The sequence below is a fragment of the Drosophila innubila genome (assembly GCF_004354385.1).
Source record: "Drosophila innubila isolate TH190305 chromosome 2R unlocalized genomic scaffold, UK_Dinn_1.0 1_C_2R, whole genome shotgun sequence".
NCBI classification, from domain to species: domain Eukaryota; kingdom Metazoa; phylum Arthropoda; class Insecta; order Diptera; family Drosophilidae; genus Drosophila; species Drosophila innubila.
The window spans coordinates 8078604-8092448 of record NW_022995374.1 but is presented as its reverse complement, the minus strand read 5'-3'; the positions used below and the strand labels follow the sequence as shown (position 1 = coordinate 8092448).

The window sequence follows — 13845 nt, the reverse complement described above, 5'->3', positions numbered from 1 at the left end:
CTATCTGTAGTTGCAGCTGTTTCTCATCTTTTTGTTGTCATGTAGTTTAAATTAGCTTTGACAAAAAGATATTCGGTAATTGGAATATATTTTCTGGCAAGTTTACTTTAACCCTGGTCAACAGCTCTGTTATAGTTGTGATACCCTGCCGAGTATGAGGTATGCAAGGCATTTGTAACCCATACGCAAAAAGTCGGGCAACAGAGCGTATGGAATTCTTTACAAACTGCGTTGCTACGCACGTACAGACTAAACGCCTTTTCTTTCCCCTCTATCACCCTCTCTCTCACTCTCTCTCTCTTTCTCTCTTTCGTTGTGCTCCTCTCTCCAGACACTCGCATTTTTCAGACTACCCCACCAAAAACCAAGTGTGTTGCCAACTCACAGGCAAAGCGTTTATAAATTTATTGTTTTCTACGCGTGTACTCAAGTGTTGCTGCGTGTTTCTGGCAACAAATTGGCCAACAAGAGGGCGCAGGCAACACTAGATGACAGACGGCAGGGAGGCAGGCAAGAGAGGATACAAAAGTTAGCTTACATTTTGGCTTTTGGCCACTCAACTCGTTGCGGTGACGCATTTTATCATAATTATATTAACACGCCGAGAGCATCTATAGTTTATGTTTATGGCCTGACCGGCGCATAAATTTTAAAGATTCTCCCAAAAAGTAGGCAACATTATTTAACCTTTAACTCTACGAATAAATGAGACAAAGCTCGAATAACACACACCCTGCAAATTATTATAATAAATAAAAATACAAATAATAAAGTGATTACAAATTTTCTTTAAAGTAATTTAAATGTGTTAATAAACAATTTTTGTCTACGGAGTATAAATAAGGAATGTTAATGCATAGCAGCAGCTGCAGGAACAGTAACAAAAATCGCGAGGAAGCTTGAAATTTGGGTTCAAAAGTGCACACATGACATATTATTATTTCATCTGTATGTGTGTGTGTGTGTGTGTAGATTGTTGCCGTTGTTCATTTTTTTGCGCAAAATTCATTTCGCGCCATATGCGCATATGGCACAGACCCAAACCACAACAACAGCAGCAGTAGGAGGAAATGTGGGCCAGCAGCTGTGGTAGACAAGTGAAAGAACCAACATACACACACACACACACATAGGCATAATTAAAAAAGAATTTTGTACTCCCAAGTAACAGAGTAATCTCAATGGTTGTGTGTGGACAGAGAACCTGCTCATATTTAGGCCAAAATACTCGTATGTGTGAGTCAAAAGGTCGACTATTTCAGACATTATATAAAATTAAATTACAATTAAATTAATTTAATTTTATTACAGCAACCTCACTCACCGACCAATCTATTTTGGGAAGCATTATGTGAAAACATAATCACAAAATTAAATGCGAAATATTTGTGGGTGGTTGTGGCCTGGTGGTTTTGCTGGTTTCTCTGAAAAGGGACTGGACTATGGTAGCACCACTCAATTAAGCACAATTGAATTATAATTTGTTGGCCGTTGCATTCTCAGAACTTGTAAGTGGATAAAATGGTCGAGAGTTCCAGTCAAGTTGAGTGCAAAAACTTTTGGGGCTCTTACAACTGAAGGAATGTTAATTAGCCTAGATGGACCTGATGATGAAATGAACTAAGCAAATGTGGAATTTCTGCCGAGATACTCGTAGCTTGTGCAGAATATTGTTAAAAAAATGTAAAGAAAATCCCAAAAAATATAAATAACTTTTCGCTTTAAACATAAAATGTGTAAAAAAGAGAAACTTTTTTTTTTCAAATGCATAAAAAGTAAAAGAAATTGTTTTATGATGCCAAAAGGAAAGCAAGACATTAAATGTGAATACTTTAAAATTTAATGTAAATGTTCACAAAAAAAATCAAATATGAATGCTCTATTCAAGATTGCTTGACTATGACATACCCTGGGAAATTTTTAGGATAGATAGACAGCTCGGTAGATTATTGGTATACGAAAGTAAATATTTTTAAAACTCTAAAGTTAAGAGATGATATTTTTTTATTTTAAAATAAAAGTAACGGAATAATATTTGAAACTTAATTTTAAAACTTATAAAAGTAACGGTCCCTTAAGTTCTAACTGAAAATAATCCACAAAAGATCTCAAAATGGTGCCATTTAAAGAATTTAAGTGAATTATGTTACCAGCTGGCGATAGGGCAAATAAAAACAACCCGATACTTTTATTGGCGAATCGCGAGATGTGGTTTACGCTTTAAGATATGCACAATGTGGATGCCTTGAATTGATTATAGGCTACAGATTTTGTTTGCTTGGATGCCAATAACCAGAAGAGTGGCGAGTCGTAACCTTATCTGCCACAAGCATGGAGCGGCAAGTTGCCTAAGTCGCCACCAAGCCACCCCCAAAGCAATGGGGCAACAACAGCCGAGTTGGCACTTTTACTTATGACGTGTAAGCGGCTCAAACAGTTTATACGATTTGTTTCCTTATTGGCGGCACGTGCCACCAGAAAGCACTAGAAACTGAGCCACCATTTAAAGCAGCTCAATACAGGGCTTCATGTTAAAGTTTCCATCCCTCTTTAGAGGCGTGTGAAATATTACAAGCCGCCACTTTCCACTCTCCTGTCAGACTCTTCAATGCTAAAGAAACTCATTACGCGCCCAGGCGACTTATCGGTGACTGGAATATGGGTTTATCTAACGATGCGACGTCCCATTTGATGGACAGTGAAGTCAGTCAGCAAGCTGGACAGCCGCCAGCAATTTAAAACTCTTGCTAAATTGTCTCAAATTTCAGCTGCTGTCGTCGGGGCATTGTCTGAGTGACATTAACTCGCATTTCTTTTTATCTCTTCGTATTCTTATGCAGATTTGCCGTTTAAGTGACAACTTTCCATGAGAACAGAAGTAAGCAGTGAGGAGTGGAATCCAGCCGAACACCAATTTTCCAAAATAGAAGCCAGCTTGGAGAGCATAAATAATTTTTTATATCCTATGTGCCGAGCAATCAATGTGGCGGCAAATTAACTTTAGAAGCACTTTTCCAATAAATGGATAAATGGATAAAAAAAAAGCTTAAAGTTTATTAGACCGAAAAGCGATTGATGACAGTACGAGAACAATAATAAAATTGCAAGGAAAAGAGAAATCTATTTCTAAGCACTGTACGAATTTCAGATGTTCAAAGTGAGATTGATCGCAAAAACCATAATTGTTTTTAAATATATTCTTCCCTAACACCATTAATTACCAGTTATATTGAGTAAAGTGAACCTTTTTACTTGATTTTTAACAACATATGGCATCAATGCTATTTAAGCTTTCAACATATTTAGTTATTTATTTGCCTAAAACTTATCTTAAGATATATATTTTTATTTCCATGAATAAAGTTTAGGTGCACGAAATTTTATAAACATAACTTTACCACAACTCACATAATAAATTTAATACAATGAATGAATAAATACAGATTCATTTATTTATTACGATTTATTGGTCAAAGAAAGTGGAAATTGCAACTGGCCAATATATGAAAAAATGCTTCAAGCGAAGGATAAATAATCGTTGGCATATTATTTACCACACTTGTATGTTTCGAGGCAGAAGATAATTACAGCATTTGGCAACTGCCACGCCCCCTTGTTGCTGATTTGGCGAAATGAATTAAGTCAATAGCCGGCATGGGGAGCTGGCTGATTTTAGAAACTGAAACGAAACTGCAACCGCATCGAATTGATTTGAGCAATTTCAAAGAGCGCAAAAATGTGCGCTGTAAAATGCAATTGGTATTGGGAGAAACCTCATTCCTTCCCTTTATTGGAAAACTACACTCAGCCACCACTCCCACCATTCACCATCCACCAAACGTATAACGGTCCATTTAACCACCCTGTTGCCAATAGCCATCGACATGAGCTGCATGCGAAATGCCAGAGAGCCCAAAAGCAATATTCAACTTGAAGCCAGCAAATATTCGAGTGTATTGGAGATTTTTGCAACCATGGGCAAACATTTTTCCGACTGCCTCTAGTTAATCAAACCGCGCTCTACGAATTCCCAATCCCCTATCCATCCTTCCCATACCCCAACTTACGCTCAATCGGTTTTTTGTCCAAATAATAGAAAAAAAAAACAAAATGAACTAATGATTTTCTATTCCTGCGCTGTTGCTTTTAATGAGAACAACAATAATAATCAAATAGCAGTGAGAGTGTATGGGAAAACAGATACCCTGTACTACGTTTTAGATTTTAATATTTGTTTAATTTTAAATAAAATGTAAAATTTGAAAATTTAAAGAATTTTATCGATTTTCAAGCAAATATTAATTTTATCATAAAAGTAAAGAGTTAAAGGATTACTAGTTCATAATAGAATGGGTGGCAAGGTATAAAAGTGATTGTAAAGTCGTATAAAGTTGTATTAACAGTAAGAAACATGCGTGCGATCTAAATGGCAAAAAATAAACCCAAAAGACATGTATAAATGGCGCAAACTTTGACAATAGCCAAACAATTTTTAACCCTAATTGCAAAAAAACCAGCACATAACTGGGTCAATAAAAAACTTAATATCAAGTTGATGTCGTTGTTGTTATCGTTGTTATCGCTGGATTGGGGTTTCTATTAAGCACCAGAAATTGTGACAAAATGTTGGCGATTGCGGTAAATGTTGGGGAATAGCTGCCATAATATGTTTGTATATCGTAGCATATGAAATTCGCACATCATGAACTAAGATATGAAAAGTTAATAAGAAGCACGAACGTGACAGGAAGCCATGGGGCAAACTGTGTGGCATGCATTTCACTTTGAAGTTGTATACGAGTACAACCGACTTTTGTTGGGTTGAGGTGTGAAAGTTTAGTTTGCTTTTACTGTACGATATGTGGGGAAATGGGACATAAACTTGACACCGAGTATCAAGGGAGTAAAATGGAATTTGTTGCCAAATTGATTTCTATTTGCTGAAAGTCAATTGCAATACCATAAAAGTTCAAGGAACACATGTAAATGTCACATCAGTGTGCGAAAAAGCTAATCATAAAAACTTTCAAATTACGGAAAATATCACGTTTATGTTGTAAAATTTTATATACAGTTTGTGACAGACAAGAATTAAAGATTATCCACTGAAACTGTCCGTTTTATTGTACCATTGTATAAGATTGGAATATCTTACTACATAATGCATTATTTCTCTGAATCCCAGCGTATCAGCTGAAAATGTATTTTGAAATTATAACATTTTTTAGAGCCCAGTAAATATATGCACATACTTGACATAATCCAATCAATATACGAATTCATCAATAGGTTCTTAAATTAAATATATTTCTATAAATTACATTGTACTCTTATTTACAATTTTTAGGTATTATTAAGACAAATATGAAAATGTTAGCTTTAACTGGATCCAACATTTAATACTATAATTATATGAAATTACCAAGAAGCCATAGATAACCTTTCGACACTGAATCAGTCTTCATATGCCGTTACTCATGATAATGTAATGTCTATACATGAACTGATATGATAACGAGCTGATAGAGAGTCGTTTGTAGCTTGTTTATCTGTGAAGTAAGCTTCGAAAAGCATAAGCATTGAGGGGTTCTACCAAAGCAAAACTGCCAAATGCCAAAATCAGCTTCCAACCGCAGATTAACTCACAGCAATCTACCACATGTAATACACTGCAAGTGTAAGAGGTAGACAGAGAAAGAGATAGAGATAGAGGGAGAGAGAGAGAGAGGAAGAGAGATAGGAAGTGGGGTGAGCGAAAAGCAGAAACGAGGAGCAATTAAATGCGAAAAGAAAAACTTTCCATCGTATCGTAGAAAAGCGAATTCACAGAGGGTCGCTAGGCAACTAAGTATGTAAATGTGTGCGTGTGTGCGTGTGTGTGTGTAGGTGTATCAGTGACCCTGTGATAGTGTGAGAGTTGTCTGCCATCCAATGACTATACTACATGTGCTGGGATATACCTATTACAACAAACATATTGGGTATATCGGTATCCTGTAAAAATCGGTAATTATCTACGGTACGGTCTACAATTTAAAATGTTTAAGTGTTCTTTTCTACTAATTACTAATTTATTCAAGTTAATTATTGTTATGTCAATTTGCAGAATGAACATAGAAACCAAACCATGATCAAAACTGCATACCGCTTGAAAATCGGTTAAGATTTGATAAAGTTATGACAGTTTGAAGTTGGACACACAAAGAATCTAGCAACTGTACACATTAAAATTTAAATTATTTGTTAACGTAATGCAAATTTAAAACAAAACAATTATTTTTAAAAAATTCATCGTACCTGGAAAAAAGTTTCGGTTTTCGGTACTTGAAAAAGTAATTATTTCGGTTGCGAATCCATTAAAAAATTAAATTTTAAGTAATTTTCAATCTGATATGCAGGAATACTACATTTTATTGCCCTGAATTTTCCTTTACTTAATCCTACAGGACCTACTCTAATGGCACAGTATCTGGCAGTCATGAAACCCAATTCCACTGTTGTTTGTGGCACATATAATTGTAAAGTGGCTTGATATACGCTGTAGCTTTCGCTTTTAATTGTCCATGCGTCCAGCTCGAGCACCAGGACTTCATCCTGGCTCACACTTTGTGTGTATGTGTGTGGGGGTGTGTGGATGTGTGTGTGTGAATGGGTGTGTATCTGTGTGTGTTATTAACAACTTTAACATCACTTTGGTGTGCCCTCAAACGTGCTCCAGCTGCTGCTGTCATTGTTGTTAGTGTTGTTGCTTGTGTTAATCTTATGGCAAAATGTCGCCAGCGTGCCACATCGCTGGGTGGGCAACCACAAGTCCGCCATCCGCAAGTTGCAGTCCACTTGAGTGCGACCCAAAGACCCACACACCTACACACTTAAAACCATACATTTGCATGCTGATGGCTTCATTTTAAACGGTCGCAGTTATCAAGAGCAGGAGAGAGCCAGGACGATGACAACGCGTTTTCATTGTCCTTTCCACATAAATTTATTAATTGCCATCATTCATTCTCTTCTTCTTCGCCAGTGTTAATTGTGCATCCGCCACTTCAATTAATGAAGACTTTCAAGAATTGTTGACAATTCCAACTCCAAGCGAGAAGTTATATACAAAGTGGAAGTTGTATGTGGCTTGCACAAAAAGCAAAAATCAATTTTAAATTAGAGCACAATGAGCTCATGTCGCCAGGAGAGGGACATTGCTGACCAGGTTTGTTGTCAGGCACAGGTGGCGACTCCCACATAACAGCAATAGTAGCAGTAGCAAACAATAAGCGAGAGGTCAGAGGCGAGTCGCCTCTCTCTCTCTTCTCTTCACCTGCCCGATGGTCTGCAGACTGTATAGCCTGGGGGCCTGTTATTGAATCGAGTTACATGTCAAAAGAAGCACCAGTGGCAAAAGTGGGCGCTACAAGCGAGTAAACAACAATAAAGCGAAGACAAACAAAAGCGCAACAAAAGCAAAGGACAACCAAGAGCACGAGCAGGAGCGAGAGCAGGAGCGAGAGCAAGAGCGAGTAGAAGAGTAGGAGAGTATGAGTGGGGAGCCATATAAAGTGCTGCCAACTTTTGAGTCGCAAAAAACTAAGTTTTTAGTGAGAAAAAGTTGAAAAACCCCAAAGTTTTCAATGAAAAATGAATTAAAATAAAGATGATATTTTAAAATTTTTTAATATTTTGCCTTAATATAGGCAATTATCATAATGCTGATTTAATTATTTTTAGACCGTCTATTTTATTGTATAGAAAAAAATGTTCATTTCAAAGATACATATACAAAAACAAAAAATGTTGTGCAAATTTAAATATAACAAATATCAAAATTACACGTTTTTGTATTGGTTTTTATTGTGAATTTATGCTTTGTCAACTTAGAAAAAGCTGGAATGCTTTCCAACTTAAAAACAGTATAAATATTCCCGCTGTCCGCTGTTTTTGATTCTCTTCCGCAATGGAACTTTTTAAATAGCCAGATTTGATGAGAAAAAAGCTGCATTGCCAGCACTGGCCACATGACATGATGAATGGGACGCGTTGCTAGACAATTTTTCAATTTGAATGGCACCAAAAATTGGAGCTGGCAACATTTCTACTGCAAAGTATTGCAATCGATGGCTGCAACCTGCAATTTGCTGCCTGACCGAGTTCTACAGGAAAGTAATAAAGGGGAAGTCTATAAAGGGTTTTCCAACTCACATTGCCAATAACTAGTTTATAGTCAAATTGTCAATATATCGTCCTCGCATTAATTAATGAATGCGTCAACATTTGGTGAAAATTGTTGGAGTGCACTTACCGTTTGCCTTTAAATGCCAGTAAATACTTTTTGTTGGCGGGAAAATTGTTGGAGTGCACGGAACCCGTGGCGCCGGCACGCAATGGGAACTGTTTGTGGAAGAGCGGAATGCTGACGTCGAATCCATGACGCATTTGGAGCACACTCATGCTGGCCTTGGCCAAAATGGCTTCGCCGGCGTCAAAGCCAAGTGAATGCTCCGCATAGTCTGGCCATGTGCCCGAATACAGATTGAAGATGATGTGATTGCGTCCATTATTCCAATGCGGTAGACGGGCCAAACGCGATGGCACATTACGCACATAATCCTCGGATAGAGAGTCACGATCCAGCGTATCGATGCCCAGCACAAAGAGGCAGGCGGCGGCGGGATCGCTGGTATGATATCGTGACTCCTGTATGGCAGTGAGTATCTTGTGATAGTTGGCCGAGCTAGGCGGTGCCGCGCCTAGCGAATTGAGTGGCTCCGGCGGGTAAACGTAGACCAGAAATTGGTCATAGCATTTGGTAAAATCGAAACACGTCTCCATGCGACATCCAGCTACTGATGACTTCCTTTTGGCAGTGGGAAATGCCACAATTGAGTCATTGGACAGCGGCTTGCGATGCTCATAGCCGATGAAGCTGGGCAATTGTGCATAAGGTTGCACGCCACCATCTTTGGCCGACTCGTGCTGGGCGCGACGTGGACGATGCGGTGCCAATTTCAGCCTATAGCCGCCAAAGTAGCAATAGGCCAGAAATGCACAGGAGACAAAGACAAGTATATAACGCTTCTTCGCCTGCATGCTGACAAGTCCAGCTGGGTATTGAGTGGGTACTGCTGGGTGCTCAGAGGTTGCTCAGTGGTGCAGTTGCAGCTAAGAGTGCTGTCGAATTCCAGTTGCTTCAAGGTGTTGCACTAAGTTGATTTTTGGTAATTTGGTTGATTGCGGGTGGGAAGATGGAGAGAAGGAGAAGCGACTGCTGCTTCTTTAAGTCTTTTGCCTTAGTCAAGGCGCATTTTGATTATTTTTTTCTTGTTTGTTATTGTTGTTTTTCGTGCTGGCTGAGCAGCAGCAGCAGCAACGACAGCGGCAGCGGCGCCCCTCTCTCTCGCTCAATTTCTCCTCTCTTTAATGTTTTTGTTGTTGTCTGCGACGTCTTTGCGCGCGATTTTTCCATACACATTTCACTTGGATAAACGTTGCACACACATATTCAACGTTAAACACCACGTTTTGCTTATTATTATTCAATTTGTATTAATATATTTAAGCATTTTTCTAATATGTATTTTTTTCATTTGGTGGCGCGACGAATTCGGCGTCGACAGCGCTGGCGACGGCGACGACCACGACGACTTGGCAGGCAGCATTATTTATGCTCTCGCGCATTTATGAAGCGCGTGTGGTAGCATTGCACAATTTAAACCACTTTAGCTCTTAAACTAATAATAAATATAATTAATTTGTTTTATAAACAATGCGAACGCGACAACACAACGCAACACGAAACATTTTCGTCAGCGGAGAGCCACTGATTAAGAGAGCGACTGAGAGAGCGTTAGCCAACTGTCAAAACATTGGCAGAGTTGCCAAGCACTGGCAGCACTGCTGCAGACGTTAACTTTTAAACAATTAAAAAAACTATTATAAACAATTAAAACTATATGCACTTTGCTGTTTCTATGCTTATCAAATATTCTGTTTTTATTGTCACTCAGATCTAAGTTTTTAACACGATTAATATTGTTTGGTGCAACACACGCTGCACTGTTCAACAATATGTAAATTTATTGCCGCCTGTTTTAATGCGCGCTCCTCTTGAATGCGTTTTGATAGCTCGGCGTGTACTGTCAGAGGCACATTAATGCCTTTGGCCAACAAGCCTTGCTTGGAAAAGTATTCTTTCAACTCCTGGAAAAAGCAATCATGCGCACTACGCGCCCATCATTGTGCGCACGCAATTAGGTGGCAACGCCACGCAGCCAACTGATCAGCTGTTCGACTGATTCAACAATTCAAATTTTATGTTGTTGCTGCAGTTGCTGTTACATGTGGTGTGTACGTGGGCGGCAGCAGCAGGCGTCGAATAATACATTTCCCTTGAGCGCAATATGTTTATCGAATATAATTACACAACTACAACAACATGTGCGAGTGGCCAATAATTATTGTTTGGCCGAATTGATTACATTACAGGCGCAAAATACATGATTTAAATGACACTTTGATGCATGCATTGCAAATGGAATGTATTTTTAATTACACCCAAAGGAATACACAGTTAGTCTTGTATTTGTATGACAGAAAATATATATATTTTTTAGGTACTTTATTTTCTAAGTAAAAATAATCCCAAAAACACTCAATATTTCATACAATTTACTTTAATACTTTTAGAAAAAATATGTATATATTTTCATAATAAATAATAAAAATTCTTTTATTTGGGATCTCTGCTAAGAACAACTTAATAAAACTTTAATAAAATAAGAAAAAACTAAATGTGTTAATATAAGAATTTTTGAGTTCATCATAACAATTACTTGACCAACTGTACATTTTGTTTGTTTTAAATTATTATTGTAAAAGTAATTAACAGGGCAAGTAGAACGCACTAAACTAATTACGCTATATACAAATACAAACAGGCTGTCAGATGCAAGGACCCAAAAAAACAGAAATTTTTGGACGTTGCCTGGTCGCATCCGTATCCGCCTCCGTCTCCGGCTCCGGCCGCCTTTTTGGCCGCGCAATTTCCCGTTACAAACGCGTTTAGGCTGGAATTTCAATTATGCACAGGAATGTCGCCCACGCCCCCGCCCCCGCCCCCATCTCCCACCTTGTCCGCAATTATGATGTGCCCACATAGATAACAACCCCAACGAAATATGCCAGGCAGCTGCTTCACCATGGTTTCCCCCCCTGTCGCTGCTTTTGTTGTCTTTATGGCTTTATAAGTTGTTGCCTCACATGCAAATCAAATCAGCGAAGGGCTAATAAAAAATAGATGCTGGAGCACAAGCACTTCAGGCATCCTTTCATCATACACAGAGAGAACCGAGACGAGAACAGACGGCAGCCAAGTCAAAACAAATTGCAGGAGGCATCCTTGACTTTTGTGTGTAGAATTTAATTTTGTCGTCACAGTCTGTGCGCTGCACTTGCATTTGTTGCTGGATGGGAGGATGGGCGGATGCAAGGATAGACGGATGATTTTGAAGATTATGGAACAGCAACAGCTGCTCCCTAGAGATCTGCTAGTGTCAGCCGGAAATGAATTGCTCTGACATAACTTTTAGCATACGTGTTGGCAAAAAAATGTTAAATTCATCTCTAAATTATACAACAGAAATTATAATAATTAATAAAAAGTTCTACAACTCGAATGATAAATATTTTCGTGTGTGTGCATCTCTAGCGGACGTTGCATACGACAGGTTACCCCGTTGGCATGAACATGCATTTCGTTTCCGTTTCCGTTTCCGGCGCTTCTAATTAAGTGTCAGCCGTCGTCCTCGTCATCGTCTACCGTTTGCTGCGCTTCCGTTTTGCTTTTTCCTTTTTCTCTCTATTTTTTTGACACTGTATTTACAGTTATTTTTGCTCGTTTTCTATGTGCACTTGTCCGTCTTTTGCTAAATTACAGGATAACGCCCACGAAAGTTAATCAATCATGCACACGCTGGACTTCTTCCACTTCTACTACTTTTCACCCTGTACTTAAAGAGTACAAGGTGTTTATTAAGTTGGACAATAAGTTAAGTTAAAAAGTTGACAAACTTCCAATTGTCATAACTTGAAGAAAGCTGACCAAGTTTTCAATCGGAATGTCATTTTGATCATGATTTGGCTTCTAAATTGATTCTGCATTTAAATTTTTATCATCTAGAAAATTTGATATTTTTTCGATACCAAGCCATCTAACATCCAATTTTCCATACCTACCCCTTGACATTTTTTCAAAAACTTTGGTCTCTCATAACTTCATCAAAAATTAACCGATTTTCAAGCGGAATGTCATTTTGATCATGATTTGGCCTCTAAATTGATACTGCATTTAAATTTTTATCATCTAGAAAATTTGATATTTTTTCGATACCAAGCCATCTAACATCCAATTTTCCATACCTACCCCTTGACATTTTTTCAAAAACTTTGATCTCTCATAATTTCATCAAAAATTAACCGATTTTCAAGCGGAATGTCATTTTGATCATGATTTGGTCTCTAAATTGATTCTGCATTTAAATTTTTATCATCTAGAAAATTTGATATTTTTTCGATACCAAGCCATCTATCATCCAATTTTCCATACCTACCCCTTGACATTTTTTCAAAAACTTTGATCTCTCATAACTTCATCAAAAATTAACCGATTTTCAAGCGGAATATCATTTTAATCAAGATTTGGCCTCTAAATTGATAATGCAATTAAATATTTATCATCTAGAAAATTTGATATTTTTTCGATTCTAAGCCCATCTAACATCCAATTTTCCATACCTACCCCTTGACATTTTTTCAAAAACTTTGATCTCTCATAACTTCATCAAAAATTAACCGATTTTCAAGCGGAATGTCATTTTGATCATGATTTGGCCTCTTAATTGATACTGCATTTAAATATTTATCATCTAGAAAATTTGATATTTTTTCGATTCTAAGCCCATCTAACATCCAATTTTCCATACCTACCCCTTGACATTTTTTCAAAAACTTTGATCTCTCATCATCAAAAATTAACCGATTTTCAAGCGGAATGTCATTTTGATCATGATTTGGCCTCTAAACTGATTCTGCATTTAAATTTTTATCATCTAGAAAATTTGATATTTTTTCGATACCAAGCCATCTATCATCCAATTTTCCATACCTACCCTTGACATTTTTCAAAACTTTAATCTCTCATAACTTCATCAAAATTAACCGATTTTCAAGCGGAATGTCATTTTGATCATGATTTGGCCTCTAAACTGATTCTGCATTTAAATTTTATCATCTAGAAAATTTGATATTTTTCGATACCAAGCCATCTATCATCCAATTTTCCATACCTACCCTTGACATTTTTTCAAAACTTTGGATCTCTCATAACTTCATCAAAAATTAACCGATTTTCAAGCGGAATGTCATTTTGATCATGATATGGCCTCTTAATTGATACTGCATTTAAATTTTTATCATCTAGAAAATTTGATATTTTTTCGATACCAAGCCATCTAACATCCAATTTTCCATACCTACCCCTTGACATTTTTTCAAAAACTTTGATCTCTCATAACTTCATCAAAAATTAACCGATTTTCAAGCGGAATGTCATTTTGATCAAGATTTGGCCTCTAAATTGATAATGCAATTAAATATTTATCATCTAGAAAATTTGATATTTTTTCGATTCTAAGCCCATCTAACATCCAATTTTCCATACCTACCCCTTGACATTTTTTCAAAAACTTTGATCTCTCATAACTTCATCAAAAATTAACCGATTTTCAAGCGGAATGTCATTTTGATCATGATTTGGCCTCTAAATTGATTCTGCATTTAAATTTTTATCATCTAGAA

At 37.3% G+C, this 13845-nt stretch overlaps 1 protein-coding gene across 1 annotated transcript in view; it reads right to left on the bottom strand.

The window, feature by feature from the left end:
- Window positions 1–9820, bottom strand: part of LOC117782952 (exostosin-1) — a 68506-nt gene extending 58686 nt beyond the window's left edge. Inside the window, exon 1 of the mRNA XM_034620071.1 lies at window positions 8294–9820. Coding sequence (XP_034475962.1) covers window positions 8294–9081 — 788 coding nt within the window. The 5' untranslated portion in view covers window positions 9082–9820. The remainder of the gene's footprint in view (window positions 1–8293) is intronic.
- Between the last annotated feature and the right edge of the window lie 4025 nt (window positions 9821–13845).